The sequence below is a fragment of the Colletotrichum costaricense genome, assembly GCF_030867565.1.
Source record: "Colletotrichum costaricense strain IMI 309622 chromosome Unknown Scaffold_12.1, whole genome shotgun sequence".
NCBI classification, from domain to species: Eukaryota; Fungi; Ascomycota; class Sordariomycetes; order Glomerellales; family Glomerellaceae; genus Colletotrichum; species Colletotrichum costaricense.
Window position 1 is genome coordinate 1,058,395 of NW_026848241.1, and position 22,359 is coordinate 1,080,753.

The window sequence follows — 22,359 nt, forward strand, 5'->3', positions numbered from 1 at the left end:
ATGGGGTTGCTAGCCAACAACTGCATTATCCCGAAGTCGTCACCCGTGTCCGGTGTTTGGTGTCTCGGGAGTCGAGGGCGGAGCTGATGAAATGTTGAATTCTGTCAATAATTGGACTCGATCAGCCAGACAAGGACTCGAGGCCCAGGTTCTTGCAATTACAAGTCGGACCGGGATATGGATCAGGCATGGTGCGTTTAAGGTGGACATTTGGCAATAACAAGTCTTATTCAAAGCGTAGAGAGAGAAGGTCTAGAGCTGGAGTATGGGGGAGACGTCGAGTGCCGGGGATGTCATCTGATTCGAGAGGAGATGTTTGTGGTGTGGAGGGATGCAGACGGGAGGAGCTGTGGTGGCTAAGGTATTTTGGCCGTCGAGGAGACAACTCGGCGGTACGTACCTTGTGTAGGTACCGGGGAGTTACCACCGATAAGACTGCTTCCTATCTTATCTTATCTCCAGAACCTGCCCGGGAAAGCTGCAGGAAGTCCAGGAACCCTCTTATATGCACAGCGTAGGTTCGATCATAAGTATTTCTACTTTAACATACCGAGGGGCCCCACTTAGATGAATTGAAGCTTCCCATTCGTAGACTTTTTCTCAAGCTCCGACCTCAGTCATCCGTCGCATGTCGTCGCGAAAGACGTCGTTCCTTTCCTTGTAGTCGCAACCCCTCCGCTGTCCAACTATACCATTCACCCCTGCTGTTGGCAGATCACGAGGGTCGAATGCTTCGATTTCCACAACATGACGCGGTAGTCTGACAGATCCCAAGTTATCTTCATCATGCGAACTGCGGCAACATTCCCTTTGCGCAAGCTTGCGCGCCCATCTGGGCTCCTTGTCCAACCCATCCACAGACGATACCTCTCTACAGCACCACGGAGAACAGTAGCCCAATTTCTAGAGTGGAAGCCCGAAACCGAAGTCAAAGATGTTGTCGTCAATGGATACGTCCGGTCTGTTCGCAACATGAAGACAGATCGATTCGTCAATATTGGCGACGGTTCCTCACGGTCGCCTATCCAGGCACTGGTATCAAGGAGCGACGAAGAAAGGTGTGTCCCTCTCAGATCCCCAAGCTTGGCCACTGTCTCGGAAGCCGTGATTGCTGATAATCTCCCAGCGCAAACCTGCGAGTCGGTGCAGCAGTCCGCCTACGGGGTGTCTGGACTCCCTCCAAAACAGACGGTCAAAGTCACGAGTTGAAGGTCGATCATGTCGAAATCCTAGGCCCCTCTGACGCAAAGGTAGGCTCACTGCCCCTCTTCTTTTCTCTAAACCATCGCTAATGCCGTCATTGAAACCAGACGTTCCCGATTCAGAAGAAGTACCAAACACCCGACTACCTTCGCACCATGCCCCATCTTCGAACCAGGATACCACTGAATGCCGCAATCTTGCGATTGAGATCAGAAGCCGTCGCGTTGTTGACTCAGTTCTTCGCCTCTCGAGACTTTACCCAAACTCATCCGCCCATCATCACATCTTCAGATTGCGAAGGGGCAGGCGAGGTCTTCAACGTTGCTACGGGCTCGACCGAGACACCCGCAATCTCGAATACGGGCAAGGACAAGCCAGCAAACATGTTCTTCCGCTCGCCAAAGTACTTGACGGTGTCCACTCAGCTTCATCTTGAGGCGTTAGCTCAGTCTCTGGGGCATGTATGGACATTATCACCGACCTTCCGAGCGGAGCGGAGCGACACCTCAAGACACATGAGCGAGTTCTACATGCTGGAGGCGGAGATGAGCTTCGTCGATGAGTTGGACGAAGTCACAAACCTCGTTGAAGACATGCTCCGTAGTTTGGTCACTGGCTTATATCAGACTCGCGCTGCGCAAGAACTGCGACAACGACATGCGCCCGGAGAGAAACGAACAGCGGAAGATGACCTGGTTCCGATCGACGAAGTGGAGCGCCGTTGGAAGGGGATGATGCAGAGCCCAGCTTCCAGATGGCCACGCATCACATACGCCGATGCGATCAAATTGCTTCAGGCAGAAGAACATCAGTTCGAGATCAAGCCTACATGGGAAAGCGGCCTGCATTCTGAGCATGAAAAGTTCCTCGCCAAAATTCTCGGTGCCACCAGCGACTCCTCTGCCTATTTTCCTGTCTTCGTTACCCACTACCCTCGGGCGATCAAAGCATTCTACATGAGGAAATCAGACACCGCAACTTCCGGTCATGATCTGCCAGGTGACACAGTCGACTGCTTTGATCTTCTGGTCCCCGATTTGTGCGAGATTGCCGGCGGCTCAATGCGTGAGCATCGCTTGACGGACTTGTTGGAGACTATGAAGGCTCGCGGCATGGGCTCTCCAGCTGATGGCGGACGCGATGACACCAACGGCAGCGATCTCGAGTGGTATGTTGACCTCCGTCGTTGGGGATCCAATCCACACGGCGGCTTTGGCCTGGGCTTCGATAGATTGCTGAGTTATCTTGTGGGAGTCCCTAATGTCAGAGACGTTGTGGCTTTTCCACGCTGGTTTGGCCGGTGCGACTGCTAAGGTGGTCAGAGGACAGTCTAGGATGAACCGGGGCCCAAGTCATACCAACTCACGATGCGGTGCCTCGTTAAGCTTTGCCTACCTGGGATTCTGCAAGACGGGCTTGATGAAACCAGTACGACAGAAGTTGCACGGCGATGCGTGATGTTTGTGCAACCTCACTTGGCATTAAGATGGTCGACCTTGAGTCGCCTTGTACATGTGCACCATGCTCTTGAGCTGCCAAGCGCGACGTCTGAGACCTGATTGCAAAGCTCAAAGCTATGTACACCGTGGCTTGCAGTTGACAGAATTCGATACCCATGGGATAATCACGCGACGTTGTACGACGGAAGGGACCAAGCATCCAGTGGCTCGGTCTCACATGGTATGCAACGCGAATCAGACCACCTACATTACAGGGTTGTGCAAGCCGATGTTGAAGGCGATCTCAAGTCGCCCATCAAAATGACGGATGGGCCTAGGCAGGCCGCCGTCAGAATTGAGAGTCACGGAGCATCACTTGGGTTAGTTATCGTTGACCAAAGCCGTCCCCATCTTCGACCACATACCCTCAAATTTCACGGAACACATGTTTAAATCTTTTGTAATTTGCCCATGATCTTGCGTCTGGTGCCACATGACACGACTCCGGACTCTGTATCAACACCTGTACAATCCAATACCCGATATATCTAGACATATCAATTACTTGTTGCGTCACTTCTTGGATTGTTACCATAAGTGCTGTTTAGGAGAAGTAGTCACTAGCCCTCCCAAGCATACAAGGTTGTTGACCTCGTCGAGCATGATTCTCTGCAGGATTACCTCTTTGTTATTGATGGTTTGATATTGAGCAGTATTTCGGCTCCAGGATTTCAGGAATCACTTAGAATGTGCCCAGTGCCGCAGCTGATATACCGTTTACACGGCTCCCCGACTCTTTTGACTGCGGTTGTGACTACGGAAATGGAGGCCGCCATCTCTGCTATCAGGATGCTCTGCGGCTGCTTCGAACAACATTTGACGACGTAATTATCGGCAACGTTTCTTGAGTATTGAGGGTTTAGAGAAGAGCTCTGGCTGTGAGATTTGATCCTATTCTTTTCAGACTAGAATAGACTGGTCAAGTCTTCAAATCGACGACGAATATGCGCCAGCAAGGGATATTCCGTCCCTCGGATAGCAAAGTTTGATTGATTGTTCGCCGTGGAATGCGTCCTCGGCACAGGCAAATTACGTTTCTATAATGGGCGAGACACTGGATGGAGATTGTGTGGCAGTGTTCTGGAGTCTGGGAATCCCTCGGAAAACAAGACAGATCGTGAGCAATGATCATCGAAGATCGTGATATTATGGTGACGCCAAGGCCATGAGCCTCTCTTGGGGCCTTTAACGGCTGCCACCTCTTTATTCCAGCACCGCTGAAGTCAGTGTGGTGACCACCGAGTGCCCCCTTTAGCTTTCTCTCGAGAACGAGATGGACGGACGCCCTTCCTGATATGATATGCGCACGCCAACTCTGCCAAGCATCTTGGGTGATGCTTGGCACGAGCTGTTTTTGAAAGACAAGAACGCGAACGTTTGGCGTCCAGCTCGGTTTCGATCTACTAGATTGGGCACGGAGTAGACAGGGCACACATCACCGAGCCCCCAGCCGGGCATTGTTCTCGATGAACTGCCCGAGTCAAAGGACTGCTGACCTGCGTGCCCGCCCGCCTTGCCCTTCATAACCATAACAGGGAGATGGATGCTACAGTTCCTCTGGTCTCTAGAGACAAGGCTTCGAGTCCATGTCAGAAAACCGAAAGAGAGTAAGTGGCCTCAGCACCCGAAAGGGGACAGGAAGATCAGCAAAAGCTTCGCCTGAAGTGGGGGACGTCAACAACCAAGACCTTGACTGGCAGACTGCCATCCGTAGCCAAGCATCTTGAAAACAGCACGGCGACCGTCCGACGTGGGGATGAGGCACATTTTTTGCCCACGCGGCAGTCGAGAACGGCGTCTCTCCCGTTCTTGACACTTGTCACTTTGGTCAAGTTAGTTGAGAATGTGCCCACTGCTGCAACCTGGCAGCTGAGCATCACCCGTCGACTCCCCACAATCCGAAAGGTGTGAGGGGCTATCAAAGAAGACGGACGCCGACTGTATTCGTAGTCGGTTGTGGTGATAGACATTGGATGGATGGGATGCGGGAATATCCATACGAAGAGGAACAAGCGGAACCGATATTGCCGGCGCGCATTCCATTCCCAATGCCACGAGGGAATCTAGGATGGCGCTATCGATAGTTCCCCGCCGTCGATGATTTAGTGCGCATTTTTTATCCGTATCTTCCCATCCTCCTTTTTGGCATTGCTCCTTTTTCAGAGACTAGAAAGATTTGCTCCGGGGGTGGTGGTGGCCGCGTCAGCAAAATAAACCATCCGCTCCTCAATCCCACATGGTTTTTGATGATGTATGATTTGGCGAACCGCCCCCTGAATCCTTATTACGCCGCGGGTTATTGTTCAAAACCCAGGTATGCCAGGGCAGCCGACAGGGCCCTTTCTCTCTCTCCACCGCGGAAGCAGCATTCGCTTTCGGAAGCAAGCAGGGGATAACGAGAGCCAGAAGAGAGCAAAAAGCAACAGAAGAATGACTGTGTGTGGGGCGCAACCCGGAATTCCATCGAACGAATGAAGGCCGATATGGCGTGGTGGCTTACATTTGAGTATCGAATTAAGCTTAAGCACACCTTCGGGATCCCGGTGGGAAGAGGGAAAAAGACCCCCCAAGCCAAGCAGCCGAGGAAGCCTGCGTAAGGTAGCTGGGGAGTGTCACGGCCTGTGCGCCATTCTTCTGTCTTCTTAGTTTTGACTCACACACACACACCAGAGTTGGTTGGACGGATGGCGCACCAACGCCCGTCTGTCTTGTTGGAACCTGGTGTTGGTGTTGGTCACGAATCCAACAAGGGGAACTAAACTTCTTTGGCTGAGGTTTATGTTTTTCATCCTCTCCTGGGTGGCCTGACACCGACAGGCAATGTGCGTGACTTCATCACACCGGCCCATTTATTTGTCTCTCGCAAGCGCTCGCACATCCTTTTCGATGCTAGTTTCCAACACTAAGTGGACGACTGCGTTCTGCCGCCTTAGCAGCTCGCAGCTGAAGTTCTTCTGCTTTCCTGCATGGGATGTTGAGGTTCATACTGGTCAGCATAGAGAACGTAGTTTTTAACCTGCGTGCACGAAGCAAGGGATATCTCTACCACAGGGACGATGCTGGCGACCAGTGAGTATGTCGGAAGTTAGAACCGCCCCGAAGACGCCGGTTCACATTGACAACCATCAACAAACCCTTTTTTTTGAATTTTGACAAGCAAGGTTGCCAAGACGTATCCGAGCAGGCGCCCCAGGCTTCGGGGTTCATTGGCGGCGGCTCTCGTCCAGTAGTCAGGGCGCCGCCGGTGGTATACGGGCGATATAGTGTCCCAACCTCACCAAGCACCGGCGTTGGTTTAGATAACCGTTCGTATCGGGGCCGTGGATTCGCCCAGCGTCCAACAAATCCTTCCAAGGCTTCAACACCCCCAAAATCTCATCTCATCGAGTCTGACTGGCTGGTCTTGGCTCGGCTGGCTGGAACTGGGGACTCGGAGAGGGGGTGGTCCAGCACTGCCTCAATGCCAATGCATCAATCCGGTGACCAAACGGCACTAGAGCAGTTGGTTTAGTGTTGTCTCTCTACGGAGTTAGGCTGCCAATCTTTCGGGACCGTAGGGGACCTTTGGTATGAGGAGGGGGAACGGTTGGATCTTCTCCAAGGGCCGCCGACGTATCCGGGCATCCGCCCGTTCAGATTAGAGTCTTCAATTTCGTGGCCGGGCACCGTTCTGTGCCGCTCAAGCGGGTCCCCTTCATCCCATGTCAGCCATCAGTCACCGACGCCGCCGCACACCCGTCGTGGACTTCTCACCGCCAGGCACCTGCCATTCTCGATGTGAGAGGATCGGAGAGGAGCTGGAGGCTTTCGTTGTCGGGCGAAGGATCATCAAGTGAGAATTTTCACGCCGTACAGACTCTTTTTGGACATCGCCAGGCAACAGTGAAATACCCAGCTCATGGCTCATGTTACGGGGAATGATCACTGATACAGAAGTTCGTACACCTAGTCCAACGGAAGTCACTAGACAGCGGGGATGCCATTATCATTGACCTTGCATATACGGCAAATCTACCAGGATCTTCATTTTGTTGTCTGAAAACTCAACAGTCCCATATCCGGATACTCGGTTGATGGTTGGTCCACTTACCTTGGTGTGCAAGATGGAGAGAGGCGTGGAGTCTATACGAGCAGGCGTGAAAGCTCAGTAAGGCACGTTCAGGTTAAGCTCAGGAGCTCGTCATCGACTTTACCCATACATCACATTCTCGGATGGTCAGTTGTTTACTTGGGGCCTTTACTTTACGTGTCCATAGAGAATCCCATCATCAGTCCTTGAGAGGATTGCTCGTGGCAACTGTTCACCTTGCTCCAAGGGCGATGGTGTGACGATGTGATGCGTCTATGATCACGAACAACTTACTTCTCGTCAATCCCAGACTTTTATCCGACGTTCGATGACCTGTATCGCCAATGGCGACAGCGGTACCCCGGCTAGCTTCCCGAATTCGCCAGCGTGTACGCGGTATCGCCAATCCTGCCGACCTAGGGAAGGTGAAGCGTGATGGGCTTTGAAAGATGAATCCATGCGGCGGTTCTTCTAGCGAGCTGAGTGGAAGTCCGCAGACCCAGCAAACCGGTTCCTGGCTCAAATGGCTACATGTAGTCCTGGCGCCCGATCTCGCCCACAGACTCCACGCTGCATGCTTCCCAGAACGATGAAGCTGTTGCCTCTTCAATAAGACGAGTTCCTGAACCATGTAGGCTGGACTTTTTGATATGTAGGTCGGCCTCGAATGCTCCCTTGGGATAGGCGTACGGGGATGAGCACCTCACCGATCAGGCTGAGCCCGCGTCCGCGGCCCGTCTCCGCTGGAAGTTGTTGCTGTACCGGCCGCCTCTCCCATCTTGGTCAATGTAGGGCCGTCGCTAGGCATCAAGAGGCGTCCCTCCAAATACGGGACGGAAAGATGGATTCCTCTCAGCTGCCTTGTTGTAGGATGGAGTTCTTCACTCGCAGGATGAGCGCCTGCAGCTTCAAAACATGCACGCCTTAGCCCGGCTTTCAACCCGACAGGTACCGCATATAAGCTCTCTGCCAATGCTGCACTTCACCAACATCGAGGTTGTGAGCTACAGGCAAGCGGTTGCTCAAACTGACTGTTGGCACCGAATGTGCTGATAGGCTCTACGGAAACAGGATGAACTGTGCCAGAGCCGATCCATCCCATCCTACCTATTGAACTGTGACAAAAAAGTTAGAAGGATTTTCGCTGGTGGAAGGGCCATACCTCTCGCTTCTATCTGCGTTTCAAAATCTTCCCGAACGAATAACAGACATAGCAATGATGCATCCACCAAATGCGTCGACTGATACATTGGATGGCCGCATTCTAGGTGCATCACCCGAGAAGCTTGGCTCACCGGTGGTGGTGGTGGCGCCGAGTCTAACTCACAGATGGTGTGCCCACCAGTCGGCTACATTTATGTTGGAATGACAGAATCTCCCAAAGTAGTACGTTGCCTCACTCGACACGCTGATGGCGAAGCTGAGCTAAGCTTGCGCCCTCGGCGATTTGGACAAGCTTCATGACACATACTCCGAAGTTGAGCAAACATCTGGCTTCTATGCCGCCTTGATGTCGTGACTAAGCAAGGCCGTCATCTTCTTGACTCTTGAGCCGCTTACTGAGCGGGAAACCCGGCGCTAGAAGCGACCCTACGAAAGGTAACCAGCGGTCGTGAACGTGTGACACGCCAAGCGTACATCCGAGTTCCTCCAAAGGGACTCAGTGTTAAGATCGATGTCTAATATTTGCTCTCCTCGTACGGTACATCCGGTAACTGAACCTCTACGTTTCTATTCCTATCCGAATTGCAATGGTGGGTATATTTGACCCTGAATGACGTCTATCGTTATTCCCCAAGGGGGGTGTGAAAGGAAGCATCGTTTCAAGGGGACATCCCTTCACTTGCGATTTACACTTTTATTTAGGGTTTGCTGTCACGGCTTATCCTTTATGCAAACCGAGTCATGGGGCCGGGTTGCGAGATGCCTTGTGCTTCAACGCTGGCTGACTTGCGCGCGGCACTTCGCAACAGAGGAACGGAGCCCCGACTGGGCCGTGGACCGAAGGGATAACCACTGGGGCGGGTTCCCACCGCGGGCGCAACGAGCGAAACGTGAACTGGCGGCCACGCCCTGTCTAGTCTTCTATTCGCCCTTCTTCCAGGTTTCTGTAGCCTCTGCTGCTCAATCAAGTATCCGTACGGTGGAGAGCTTTCACGAGAACAGCCCCCTTCTTGGGCTCTTGCTCGGGTTCGGCTTGGGAGAGTGGAGACTAGCAAGACTGGTTATGCGATCATTACGATGAATGTGCTGAGCTAGAGGCTTTCCTATGTCCGACTGTCGGCCGCTTCTACTTTCTTTCTCTGCGAAAGAGCATCCCGAGATGCAGCTAAGGTCTTGGTCTCCATATGCATATTGTGTCATCTTGATGTAGAGCTGACGGCGGCGACATGCGTTGGACAGACCGGCCATGTCGGATGGGGTTCCAACGGCGGGTTGTGGGCAGCGCAATAGTGCACCGTGGGAGCCGGATCCAGAAGAGGTCCCGTTTGCCCTGCGGCTTTGCGGCGAACCAAGGCGGGATGCACATCGGCGGGGTGCCCTTCACACCAAGGTACGAATACCTAGATGAGCACCACGGAGGCTGGAAAAGGCGTATTCGTACATGCACTCCTGCTCCATAGGGATACAGGAGCTATCCTCCTGAAGGATCGACTCTCACAGCAGTCAACATTCTCACAGCCAATGAAGCCGCGCCTTACAAGGGAAGCCTGTCAGGCGCCGCAGGTGTTACGAGCCTATTCTGACCTGTTGGCTCAGAGTCGGCGTTCAGGGACATGGGATGGCGGGTCAAGCTCGATTAAGGTAAGATTGAGCGAGGTGGCCGGCCACTCTGAGCAGAGAACCTCAAGTGTTGTCCTTAGGGACTCTATTCGTATGTATAGACCCAGCGCCTAGGTTCTCTAGGTTTTTGGGCTGATGCCACTGTCATATTCCCTCGCCCCCTTACGCTCAGAGTCATATCTTCCAACATCCGTACGTTGGAGCACAGTCCATCGTCTCAGCATGAGAAGGAATCCGTAATCCTGGGTAAGAGCGTAAGCTGAGAAGCAAAGCCTCGCGCGAGGACCCTCTTAGCCGGCACCACTGGGCAGCATCGTTGGTCGGTTCGGGTCGGTTTGGAACTTTGAAAGACCTTCGCATCGGTACGTCTCGTCTCATCATTCTTTCCGCTGAATTCTCCAGTTATCAGACGGGGCGGGAGGAGGGGCTTAAGCTTGACTCGATGGCCGAAACATGCAAAAAATTATCTGAGATAGTGAGGCTCTCTAGACTCTGCCCACCCGCTCTCTCTCTCTGGAAATGCGCGGCTGGTCCGGAAGCCTAGTGGCCAATAACCTTTCTGACTTTGCTGACCTCCATATTGCCATACTGCCGTATTGCAAGGACTACTCCGCAATGAAGTCTAAGTCATGAACGATCCTAAGCAACGAGATAAGCATTATCATCGACTCTTCCAATGTCGGGGAATCCTGTCAGGCTGTCAAGGAGGAACCCGCGCGGTCCACGGCTCGACCGAAAGCGAGCAGGGGGCAGCCGCGGGCTTCGATTTGGGTTTCTTGTAATCTTAACCATAAACCTTTTCCCGCAAAAGCCAAAGACGCATAGTCACTAAACTCTAGGCTAAATCTAGGGTATTTCACCGCCCGTCTGAATAAGCATCTTACCTTTGTCGGGACGGAAGCAAAAGAGAAGAGACCGGGGAAGGTTCTATTGGGCTCTGAAGGCGCACTTTATCTGCTGCAGAGGGAAACCTTGGACGGACATTTGACCATGGACCGCCCAGTCCACGTCCCCATGCCAAGAGGACGGTTATTCCGGCTTTCATTATGAGCTGCCGCCTCAAGTTGGAGAATTTACGGATACGGCTATAGATACTGCATGCCGATAGAGACACAATGCTGCGCGCAGAAGAACTAACAGGAAGAGATTGAGTTGACTCTAAATGTATTCCTGGATGCCGAAAGAGACTGCATCCGCGGCGTATTGCTTCATGGGGTATTTTAGACTTCTTGAAGCCGTGCTTTTTATCTCTTCTTGTGGGATGTGTCTCTCGCCTCGCCTTCTAGAACCGTTTCTCTCTCGGACCCGGTGCTCCTCGAAAAGTCCGTTAGGCTCCATAACTCATTAGTGGCCAAGACAGCGCCGCTCACCAACACAGGGCGTAAGCAAGAAAATCGTGCTGCCTTCGCTGCCCCTCCTTACTCCAGCCACCCCCCCCCCCCCGGCTACCGACCACAACCTCCAGAAGAACATCGACAGATCCCAGAGGAGCTGTGAGGTATGCCAAGAAGACCAAGACGACGCTAGGAGCAGTGGCTGACAACGCTTAAATTCATGCTTAAACCTGCTCATGGTGCAGTGGCGCTGGCCTTCTGCTTGGCTTATTTACAGTGGCAGTTTTCCTAGTCATCGCTCCTGGCTCAGCCAACTACGAAGGCTTCCAGTCTATCTATCATTGAGTCGAATTCTCGTCATCTTGGCATCCGGTCGCGTAACAGCAGTTAGATAGGCGTGGCTCAACCCGAGGAATGTACTGATTGGCGCCTCGGACTAAGCTTGTCTCTCTGCTTAATCCACCGCCGTGATTTGATGCAAGGATACATCGGCGTCTTGTGTGCCCCCCCATCCTCCACCCCTTTCTTCGCTTAGCCCGTCCAGCGAAGAAAACCTTGGCTCTCCCACATCACAGGGTATTCAGTAATTACCCTGTCGGATTGTGTGCGCGTCTGCGGCACCAGTGGACAATCGGTCCGGTGGCTCGCCTCTTCTTTCTCTCGTCGCTCCTACGGATATAATCGGCCGACGGGCATGCCGTTTCCCAAGTCTTTACCCGCTTCTCTCGCACAGAAAGCAGGACTCGGTTCTTGGTACGAGCCACCAAATCAGAATAAAAGAGTCCATGGTGCTACTAATCCGTGACTCCAAGTACGAGCCCCCAAGGATACGAGCGCACCAGACATGTGCCACGGAATGCCCAGCAACGCCAACCTGGTCTTGGCAGCAATAGAAAGAGGCTGACCCTCGTTTGTGTGCATTGGTTCGCCGTTTAGCGGGACACACATCCTGATTCACCCAAGATCCATAGGATCACCGCCAAGCCCAGGTTTGTGCCTGTTTGGGCAGGCCAAGGAGTGGACGGTCATGTTCTCAAAATGATACGGATGCTACGGGGCCCGCGTCCAGCTAATCTGTGGCTGATGCCGATACGCCGATGATCGTCGTCTATCTTACATGTGTACGGATATCTGTAGGTACTTGATGAGCCCCCTTCGAATTAGAAACTCTCTGTATCCGTGCATGTAGAATAATACTCCCGAACTTTGGCGGTGGATACGCTTTCGTGCCGTGGGCCGAAGTGGCAGTACCTAAATTCTGTCTACGACTTCACAATACCTTGACTCGAATGGTCGGGCCCAGGGTCTCCCGGTTACAAGAAGATGGGGAATCAAGCTCAGCCGACCCAAATGAACGAGCCAATGCCACAGGCCATCACAACTCCCATGTCGACTGAAGTAGTCAGCTTCCGAGTGGTAAGCCTTCCCGCTGACTATCCAGCGAGTGTGAACCGCCCCAACCTGAAGACGGAGATATCCTAGACCTGGATATAAAGGAAGGGAGACGGATGACGGGCTATCCTGAAAGGGGATCTAGCTTTATCGACGAGCATTCCTCCTGGCTGACTCCTGCTGACTCTGCTGACTCGGTCCCGGGGTGGGCGCGCGTGCCACACCTCTTTCGAGTCTTTCCCTCTCCCCGTGCAGCCTACAGGGCTGATGGACCTGCAAACAAGCCTTTTTACCCTCTTGTGATTCGCCTGGACGGATACCGCGAGCCGTAGGCTGGTTAAAGTAGAGGACACCCTAAAGTCTATCTGGGCTCATCTCCGAGGGATTCTGCGCCATCGCTTCCCAAATGCGCGGGCGCGGGCGCGCGGGTTGAAGGGCTTGCAAGCCTCGCTTGAGAAAGCTAGCTCCCATTCTTTTCTTTTTGTCATTTGATAGCCGCTGTACCGTGAGCGAGAAAAGTTTACTGCCTTCCAGGTACAGGGGAGGGATGATCCAGACCGGTGGATAAGTTTAACCATGGAAGAGCAGCTACAGGCTCCATCACAGCGCCGGCAACTCTTCCCGTTCAAGAAAAAAAGACCTGCTATTGAATGATGTCTTGTTTGTGATGGCAGCAGCGAGACGGGTCTCGGAATCTTTCTCCGTGCCTCTGAGCACATTCGAACGATTTCATATTGCCTTGATCCGAGATTGCGTAGAAGGGTGACGAGTACCCGGCTCTTCGGCTCGCTAGTGATTGGTTCGTGGCGCCTGCTTCTGACGATGGTCTCTACGGATAGAGTACACTAAGTATTAACTCTCTCCAACTTTCTATTCCCCCAATGGTCACGAATTCAAAGGGAGGGGGAACCTAGGGGTTCCGGGGGGAGGCTGTAAACATGATGGTGGGTAGCCTCAGGAGCCGGAATTCCGTTCGTCCAAATTCAGTTCGTGACCAAAGGGAAGAACTCTTGAGCGAAAAAAAAAAGACTTGAGCTAAGGTAGGTAGGGTGAGGGGTGTAAGCTCTGGGCCAACCTTAATGACGCTGCTGGTATGGGCACACGCGGGCATACAGATTGCCATTTGAGTAATTACCTTAATTACCCAACGGTTAACTTTTGCCGTTCGGTCTGCCGTGTTCCCGTTGTGTAGACGGGAGACTCGGCAATGGTGTGCTGGATTCGGGGAACGGGAAACGGGCGTTTGGTAGTATTGAGCCCCTTCTCTCATTCTGCTACCCATGATGCAACTGTGAGGTGTTTAGCAATTCGGGCTACGGATACATGTGCGAACCATTCGTACATTACTCTTGTAAATTGAAGTAGTCTGTCCGTATGGTTATTATTCTTGTGGCACGCCTATGAAAGGTCAACCTGTCTGCTTCTGGCAACAAAAGTACCCGATTCGCTTAATCTGAGAAGCAGGGGGGCCAGGCATCGCACACTTCAAACCACAAGTGCATCCTGCCACTGGATTCGCCCACATCACGCAGGCAACAAGAGCAAGTTGGTTAGTTTGATTGGATTTCACGGTTGGTTTGGATTTGCAGAGCAAGTTATCACAGACCTGCACGCAAGTGTGTCTGCGTGCAGCACACCCACCCAACCACCCGTCTACCTTAGCCTGTTTCGCTACTCATGCATCCTGCCGGCCAAGACGTTCTGCAGAAAGAAAGAAAAAGGCGACATGTAGAGTCACTCATAGACGAGATCGAATGGAAGCATGACCAAAAGGTACCTTGTGCTGGTCTTGTTTCTCGACAGTGGCCAGCTTTCTGGGATCGACGTACAGCGTGGGACATGTCAAAGTAGGAATTTTGGGTAGAGAACGTCTCACGAATCGCATGCCCTTTCGTCAAACAAGCCCAAACGACAGTTACATGTGGGGTCCCGTTGCCGTTAGGAACACTCTCGGTACGTCCAAACTCCCTCGAGATCGCAACGCCGTTTTGGGGGAAAGGACAACGGGCCGGTTTGGGACGGTTCGAGGGTTTACGGGTTTACAAGTGCCACCGGCGAAGTCGTCTAATGTTACCGTGTAACCTCCGTTTACCCACTGGCTCCCCCCTCCCTCCTTTGTTAAACACTGCGACTTGACATGTCTTGGCGCCAGGCTGTGTCGCGTTGTAGAAGTCGTTTTCGCCTCACGAGATAGAAACTCGTTGGGGTCCCAACGAGGGATATCCCAGGCCCGGGACTATCCTCTTCATTTAATGACCTTTTTAAGCTCGGGGACAACAATCAAAGTGAGGGGGAAGAGAGATCTCGGATGGGACGGACAGGGTTGGAGTTTGTTGGAGTAGGTGAAGGCTGAAGCTCTCTCTCCGGGGGTTGTTTGCGGGGTCCCCCCTTTCTCGGAGAATGCGGACGCCGGGAGGTTCGCCCTGCGATGCAACGCTGCGGCCGGCCTCAGCGCCGATTGCAACGAGATTCTTGGAGATTTGGGGCGGGAACGTAGATTTGAGTGTTGGAATAGTCTGCCCGTTGCTGATCGGTGATAATTGCAGCCCATGTAGACATACTAACTTTGTCCGAGGGAAATTTACTTCACTAGTACACAGATGCTGTGAGAAGGACATTGTCCATCGTTGTTCAAGCTTGCCGCGGCTACGGGGGATGTAGAATGGCACACAATGGTTGTTTGCTTTCGGACATGCGAGACCCGTCAAATATGCCAAAAACGTTAAAACCAGCCGAGTACGTAATACGAAAGGGGCCAGCCGGCGGGCTGGCACAGTACTATGAGGACAGATTAAGCTTGATGATCCGTGGAGAGAGGGCTAGGTAAAGCCATGGAACGGATGAAAGTCGAGAGATTAGAAGGAGGGGAAGGGAGGGAGGATGGGCCCTTTTTCGGTTTCGGCTGTCAAAATGGTTACTTACGGTTACGCCGTACTACGGCTTTTGTCAGTTTCGCTGGTGTTGGTGTTGCGATGCTGTGCCGTGTTGATGGTTGCCCGCCCGTTACGGTGGTGCAGCTTGTTTGCTGTTGCAGGTGTCAGCCGGGCTCTGTCTCACCAGACTGCTTGGGACTGAGAATCTGACGAAGGGGGCGGTGAGAATGGGATCTGACGGGTGACAGACGGAGGCACTGGGAGAAGGACTCGGCGGTGTGTAGGTATTGTGAAATGGTGTACAGACACCGCTGAGGCGTTGGTAGCTGTTTGGCACATGTGGGGTTACCTACATACAATTCACGCAGAATGACGGTCTCGTGGGACAGCGTTGGTGGCTTTTCGTGGCTGGCTGTTGATGTTGGGGGTCCACGAATCTGGGCCGATGTTGCGATGTCGTCTGGCTCAGCCGCATTGTCCAGCAAGCCAAGGTATCTTCTCATTACCTTCTGCCCATCGCCGAAGCGGTACCGTCTAACACGAGCGGATGGGGCTACCATCTGCGAGCGGACTTTCATGGCGGTACCGAGCACGGATAGGGACCTCACGAGAGTAAAAGAGCACCGATGCGATGGTTCCAAGGCTGCACGCGCTCGGCGGGCTGCATGCCGTGCGTGATGCGAAAGGGGGCCCGGATCTCACAGACATCAAGAAAGCTGACGACGACAGCATGGCGGAGGCCGGGAGGACGGGGTTTAGTGGATGGTGCCTTTGGATTTGCTGCTTACTTACTTTTTGCATCGGTTCATCCTATACATCTGACGGGATGCCAAAAAGACGCTCGAGTCACGGAAAACCTAGATGGCGAACTTTACGCGGGACGGGAACGTGTAATTGTTATTGGGGGCGTGTGTAGTGAAGGGGCAAGCGGATGTCGTGGTCGCACTGGTTATTTTAACACTCGCTTTCTGGGACACGCTTGGAATTATTACACGGCTGCTGGCTGGCGCCCGGATTGATCTCGAAAGTTCGGATCAATCCAGGCGGCCGGTTTTTCCATCGGGGAGATTTCGAAGTTTAGGTTGCGTGCGCTGATTGACGGCATTCATGTGAGGCACGAGATATCAGATGGCAAAAGACCGAAGCAGTTGCCAAACGCAGAAGTCAATGTGAGTAAATATCGTAACAGAGAGTTGGTGGTATCGCCCATTCACGTACTCTGTTTCAAACATTGAGATCTTGGCTGAGGCAGCCTACACAGCGTCAATATGTAAACTCAGCCGCGCGGTTATGGGGATAATGAATGGTCCATCAACCTGAGCTCTTAAGAGCCACGATACATATATCACCCAAGCTGGCAGTTGAGCTGAGGCTGAGAAAAGACAGAAAGCGACAAGAGCAAGGGGCACCGGCGATCATTCGCATGAATGGATGTGCTATTTCGGTTGAACATTTTCCCCACAGTGATGCGTTCCTGACATGACATACGTACGCGCGCACATCCTCCACGCCTCGGGGATTACCGTACTATTGGCCGCCGTTTTCTGATATTGCGACCTTCCGGCAGGGCCTATTTTATTAGGGTTTTTAAGATTTGGCACTGACAGGTCGACCTTAAAACACACAGCCCTTTTCATTCCTCAGCCACCACTGTTCCGGTGGGGGCCAAGAGGGAGAGAGTCAGAGATCGTCTCGGCGGCCGCGGCGAAATAGCGACGGACGGGATGGTGGGGGTTTCTGCTTGGCATTATCCTTCCCTTTGTGTTATTGTCATGGCGATTTGCGGGACGGGTCAGTCTTTTCGTTCAAGGCAGTGATGGACATGGTGATGATGTCGACGGTGGGCCGAACCCGAGGAGGGCGTGGAAGCAGTGGTTTCGATGGGGGTAAACTGGCAACTGGCACACTGGGGAGCCAAGAGGTTGGCTGTCTGGGGAGTGAGGAATGAGTCGAGAAGAGCTCGAATATCCTTACTTGAGTCGTTTCCATTACAACTGATGATACCTTCTCCCTTGCCATTTGATTTTTCGGGTTGATTACAGTAGCGAGGCAGCTTAGGTGCCCTAGTATCGTGTTTAGAAAGGGTGTGTGAGCTGGCTGTTCGATCCCGGGTATCTGGTTTGCGCATCCCCCAGGTGTGTTTGCAGCGTCTTAAAGAGGAAGAGGAAAAAACGAGGGAACCGGAACCGAGAGACTGGGTAGTCACGGACGGTGTTTGCCTACTGCGATTATCCGTATTGTCCTCCAGGGCAAAAGGGGGATCTCGATAGGCGGCCGACATAGACGGGTTCATACAATTTGACTGAGTGCTTGCTTTTCCACGGCAAAGGGAGAGGAAAGCCGCATGATGGATGGATCCTCTGCATCCTCGAGACAAACGAACTCTTACCATCTCTCGCCGGAATGCTAGAATTGGGTCAACGGACTCACCATCGTACCGCGGCGATGGAGAAATAAGTTGATCATGTTTCAACCTTTTGGCACGCCTCATTTCAGCTGACTATTCATGTGGCCTTGCTCAGCTCAGCTCAGCTCTCACATCACCCCTACCAGGCTGCAGCGCAGCTCGCCCGCAGCACACAGCACGGGGCGGCGGCGGTGTGTGCTGTCTTCCTTCGATCATCCTGCACTGCGGGCTGCGGCACAATATGTACTATGTAGGCGCGGGTTCCATCTCCAGTTGGATCTCGTTCGGGTGCAGCGAGATAGGCTCCCCCCGTATGATCCTGCCATCCTCCTGCTGATCTGGGCAGGTCGCTGGACTCTGGAGGTGCCTGGTCTACCATCTTACCTGGGAGTCTGGGACGGACGGCACCGGCTTTCTCACTTGCGCGCATCGACTTTCCGTATGTGTGCTAGTTTCCGCTCGAGTTTATTCGTAATAAGGTCGTATTATACGGGTATGCAGAGGACACGTTTTTCTCTCCTTACTGTGAACAAGGGGAGTGGGGTGTAGGAAGCGGTCGATTATTATTCAAAAGTGAACTACCTGGATCAAGCCTGGGCGCCGAGAATTTGATAAGTTCCCATTGTGCCATGGTTTGGCTAGTCGGCGCATTCAACGAAAGGGCAAGGTGACTATGGACTTTGGTGAAAAAGAGAGGAAGGAGGAGGGGTAAGTGAGGCATAGGCTAGCTATGCGTCTAGAGATACCGGTTGCGAATCTCTGAATCAACGATCCCATGAGCTAGTGGAGATCGGGAAAAGACAAAGAAACGACGATGGCACGATTGTCGAGCGGGTTTGTGTCCAAAAGCTTGGTATCGCTAGCCCACGGGATGCGGGAGGGCGAGGCTGGCACGGGAATAAAGTAGAGTAAGCAAACATGAGTCGGGGGGACAGATTGTCATGTGAGGTTTGTGTGAGAAAGGGCTGAGGCAGTGGGGAGGATCTCGAAGCCGATTCAGGAACCCTGGCGGGCAGCCAAAGTCTTGATATGGCGATGCCCGAGCAAGATGAGCCTGCGACTCGTGAGAGCATAAGGGAGACGCTCAAGAGGGTCAGAAATGGAATTGCTCTGCACCGTCATTTTCGGTGTGGCCTATCAGTATCTATCAATTCACTAGACAGCGAAAGAAACACGAGAGAAATAGCGATGGTCCGATAGACAATTCTGTCATAAAACAAAGTGATGGTTCCTCGCTGAAATAAGCGTTTGCCTGTACGGATACGGGTGGTTTTTCTGTTCCCAGAAGGCCCTTTTTACAAGGTTTTTCTGCCCAGCACCCCAGCCCGGGCCCTACTTCGGTCTGTCAGTGGTTCTCGACCATACCGAGAATGGAGTACTTGACGAGCGAGAAAGGAAAGGACTACGTAGAAGAATGTTGGCTTCATTCTTGAGTCCTTGACTAACCTCCGATTTGCTTGGCAATGTGCGGCCGCCTGTACGAGGAGGGAAGTTGGAGGGGAATTTAGGTAAACTTTCTTCTTTTCGTTCTTTGCAGAATCTTTCGTGATCCGCTTCGCTAAAGCACGGTTTGCATAGTGTAGTCTTCCGACCTGAGCCCGGCGTGCCTGTCTGCCTGGAACACTAAGGTAGCCCGCGACCTTGTTTTTGCCTAGAAGGATGAGGGAGTTCCTGCACGGCCAACGTCGGCTTGGTAAATATGGGTTGACTATTGGTCATGGCCCCTTGGTAAACGAGTTACGAGCGGGATACGGCACGGAGAGGGGGCGGCGCCGCGGCAGGGCAGGGGTTTGCGGTGCGGCTGCGAAGAGAGGCCTGGGTTTGCGGTTAGATCAGCTTTTTTAGTCTTCTTCTTATTGCTTGTGGCTAAGATTATGGTTAATTCCCCGTCCAGTGAGGATTGGCAGGATTTGCGATAGAGAATGAGAGGCCGACCGACAAAGAAACATGTGAGCTTGATAGTTTCCCCTGCGTACTCCGTAGTCTTTGTAGAGCTGCGAACATGGGGGGTGTTTGCTTTGATTTACGCATCGGGGTGGTTTGATTGGATACGGGCGTTTGAATTGGCGTGTGATGTGTGCCCGGGGTGGGCGTCATACTGAAGAAAGACTGAAGTCTGGATTGGATTGGAGTTTCTTAAATTTCGTCTACCCGTATGCAGGCCTGTGGGATAGACAAGGTTTTCCCTTAGTTTTTTTTGGTCAGATCTTCTAGACTTTCTATGACCTCTTTAGGTGATGCATCTCCGTTTAGGGTTATGCTTTTAGGCTTGGCTAATGACAGAAGTGAGCGTAAGCAATACGCCGGTGCATCATGAAATGTGAAATGCCCGTCTGGTCCATTTAAGGGTTTTATACAATTGCCGGTTTCTTGGCTTGAACGCCAATGGTCTCTGCCGCTCAAAATGTTTTTTCTCTCTTGGATTCGAATGAGTTAAATGTCTTGGACGGAGTGGCTGAGCACATTGAATGTCTCTCCAGAAAGGTCCGCTCGTGGACACGCCAAGCAAAAACAATCACCAAGAGCCAAGAGAAACTCAAAAAAGAAGGCAAATTTTCTTAATGGCACATGAGAGTGAGCAGCAAGCAGATCATGGATCGACATGGAACAGTTTCTTCGTGCATTGTGTCTTATACTGCCCATTCATCCCGGTCCTTAGCAGTATCCTGCACTGTTTACTGGCCTCGGGGTCTTGGGACGTCCACATAGCCTTCTTGGTATGTGTCATTTCGCCAAGACTGGCCGATGGGCGCCAAATGGCAGATTTAGGGTTTCGTTCATTCTTTGGCTACGCGGTCAGGAAGGGGGGGTGTCAAAGCCTGTCTACTTGCAGTGCACCGTATTTGGCGGACGGTTTGATTTGGATTTTTATTTTCCATTTCCTTTTTAGTTTTCCTTAGTTTAATTTGGACTTGACATCTGGCTTGCTAGTGGCTACCAACCATAGACTAGGCTGGCGGACAGAACGGAACGGACTTAACCTTGTTCGCAGTCATAGAGTCTCTGCTATGTGTCTTCTTTTGACGATTTTTCTGCTCAGTCTTGCCGCTGGCTGGATACTCTATTTGTCTTCGTCGGGTGTTTTACCAGAGTGAATAAGAATTACCAATGCTTGTTGGGTCAGATGGAAGGGGGGCAGAATTCAGTGGGAGCCGACTTACGCCCACCCCTTCCAAGCTCGCCCCGTCACAGTGCTCTATAGAACCTTGTGTTGAGTTCGCTATCGCGGAATGAGACGTTGGTGCATCCTTTTCCCGAGACGGGAGTACGGGGCAAGCAAGGGGGGGAAAGGTTAGTGATTTTAGCCTACAGATCCGGTGGTCTGCACGTAGTCAGCGCGGCCAGACAATACCTATTGTTGGTAGTGATTCCCAGACCCTGATCCCATTTTGGCTTTTTTAGTCAGACGTACTTTTGCTTATACGAGGCTAAGTTCATGTACGGAGTATGTGCTCAGTCTGTAGAGTTCTGGCCTGGCTTGCTTTTTTGGACAATCGACCGGCCGTCCGCGGGATAATCTTTATGGTGCAGAATGGGGGCCTAAACGAAAGATTTAGGTACAGATAGATGGATTGGCACGATTAGATGTTCCTTCTTCTGGAACGGGATTCCTTGTTTGTGTGGCCCGGGAAAGGTGGAAGACGCGGCACTTTTTTTCTTGCTCATTTTTGTAATAAACAACTAACACACACGACTCGTTTCGACATGCTGTCCGTTGCGGCGGCGGTCGTGTTGTATTGGTATTGGGGACACGGAATAACGGAATTGGAGGCAACACTTTATCGGCGATCGAGTCTCCACCTGGTGCGGATGGATATTTAGTGGTTATTTTCCTGTGGTTCCGTTTCATTGCTTCCGTGTTCCGCTGGCTGACTGCTGGCACGGGTAGAAAGTAACGTTTTGGACGGATGTGACGGTACTCAGTACTGCAGTTTTTGAGTGAGCATCGAGGGATTATGGTGCTTCGTTTGCAGCAAAGAAAAGCAGACGGGAGCCAAAGAGAGTGCACAGAGAAGAGGATGGGGCGGTGGGTGGGACCCTCGATCTCGGATACAGTGGTGGTGACGTTTTGCCGGCGGGAAGCACGGAACAAATAATGCAGATTTCTTATCCACACTTTCCATTTCTCAAGGAAATACAACAGTAATCCACCTACGCGGACCACCGCTCTGAAAGGTCAGCGCAGCGATACTTGCTACGCAGTATACCTTCTCTAGTGGGGCCGGCGGTGGCTGCGGGCTTGTCTTGTCTTGGCAGCCTTGGAAAAGGGCGCTGTTCGAAAGGAGGGTGTGGAGTTATTGTAGGTACCTTTAGGCTGTGGTCTGCACCCAAAAGTGACTTTATCTTGTGTGTGCTGAGTGGATGTGATGGATAATGGGCCCTGCTGAGGAGGAATGCCATTATGGTGGAGAATTGAGCCTCGGCGGCGCATCGTAATCGTTCCTTTTCTTGCGTTTCTGCGTCTGCCCATTGCTCAGCCTTGGCCTTGATGCTCTATTCTATTTGATGTTGCAACATTGTCGTGTTTTACCCTTTTCGTATCAGTATTCCTCTTGCTGATGGTCAACTATCTGTGTACGTACTTCTGAGTGCTGTCTGTCTGCACCCCCATTGAGGCGGCCTATCCCCACGCCCCTGACTCGGCCGGACATTCCCACCCACAGAACAAGGGATGACGGTGAGTGGTTCACTCTGTGTACGTATCTTTTCGGACACATTGGCCTCCACTTCGAAAAAGCTTGGTGCAGCGACTGTTGAAATAAGCTTGAATTCTTTTCGAGAAGGGAGGGAAGGAAGG

The 22,359-nt window shown here is 52.4% G+C and overlaps 7 protein-coding genes across 7 annotated transcripts; 1 reads left to right on the forward strand and 6 right to left on the reverse strand.

Annotated features, from left to right (window-relative positions):
- Positions 1-786: 786 nt before the first annotated feature.
- Positions 787-2,516, forward strand: CCOS01_11312 (asparaginyl-tRNA synthetase; the record flags this gene model as incomplete). Its single annotated transcript, XM_060459465.1, has 3 exons — positions 787-1,058; positions 1,127-1,250; positions 1,311-2,516. 3 exons carry the CDS (start codon positions 787-789, stop codon positions 2,514-2,516), a joined length of 1,602 nt encoding a protein of 533 aa, XP_060310197.1.
- Positions 2,517-4,998: 2,482 nt separating this feature from the next.
- CCOS01_11313 (uncharacterized protein) lies at positions 4,999-5,166 on the reverse strand (the record flags this gene model as incomplete). The annotated part of the gene is made up of 1 exon (XM_060459466.1): positions 4,999-5,166. One exon carries the CDS (start codon positions 5,164-5,166, stop codon positions 4,999-5,001), a length of 168 nt encoding a protein of 55 aa, XP_060310198.1.
- Positions 5,167-7,071: 1,905 nt separating this feature from the next.
- Positions 7,072-7,873, reverse strand: CCOS01_11314 (uncharacterized protein; the record flags this gene model as incomplete). The annotated part of the gene is made up of 3 exons (XM_060459467.1): positions 7,072-7,187; positions 7,534-7,704; positions 7,804-7,873. The coding sequence occupies 3 exons, from the start codon at positions 7,871-7,873 to the stop codon at positions 7,072-7,074; spliced, it is 357 nt and encodes a 118-aa protein (XP_060310199.1).
- A 1,052-nt stretch (positions 7,874-8,925) lies between these two features.
- On the reverse strand, positions 8,926-9,183 carry CCOS01_11315 (uncharacterized protein; the record flags this gene model as incomplete). The annotated part of the gene is made up of 1 exon (XM_060459468.1): positions 8,926-9,183. The coding sequence occupies one exon, from the start codon at positions 9,181-9,183 to the stop codon at positions 8,926-8,928; it is 258 nt and encodes an 85-aa protein (XP_060310200.1).
- A 6,101-nt stretch (positions 9,184-15,284) lies between these two features.
- CCOS01_11316 (uncharacterized protein) lies at positions 15,285-15,732 on the reverse strand (the record flags this gene model as incomplete). The annotated part of the gene is made up of 2 exons (XM_060459469.1): positions 15,285-15,306; positions 15,512-15,732. 2 exons carry the CDS (start codon positions 15,730-15,732, stop codon positions 15,285-15,287), a joined length of 243 nt encoding a protein of 80 aa, XP_060310201.1.
- A 1,214-nt stretch (positions 15,733-16,946) lies between these two features.
- On the reverse strand, positions 16,947-17,645 carry CCOS01_11317 (uncharacterized protein; the record flags this gene model as incomplete). The annotated part of the gene is made up of 1 exon (XM_060459470.1): positions 16,947-17,645. The coding sequence occupies one exon, from the start codon at positions 17,643-17,645 to the stop codon at positions 16,947-16,949; it is 699 nt and encodes a 232-aa protein (XP_060310202.1).
- A 3,469-nt stretch (positions 17,646-21,114) lies between these two features.
- On the reverse strand, positions 21,115-21,609 carry CCOS01_11318 (uncharacterized protein; the record flags this gene model as incomplete). The annotated part of the gene is made up of 1 exon (XM_060459471.1): positions 21,115-21,609. A coding segment is annotated over one exon (495 nt), but the record flags the coding sequence as incomplete, so codon positions are not given.
- Between the last annotated feature and the right edge of the window lie 750 nt (positions 21,610-22,359).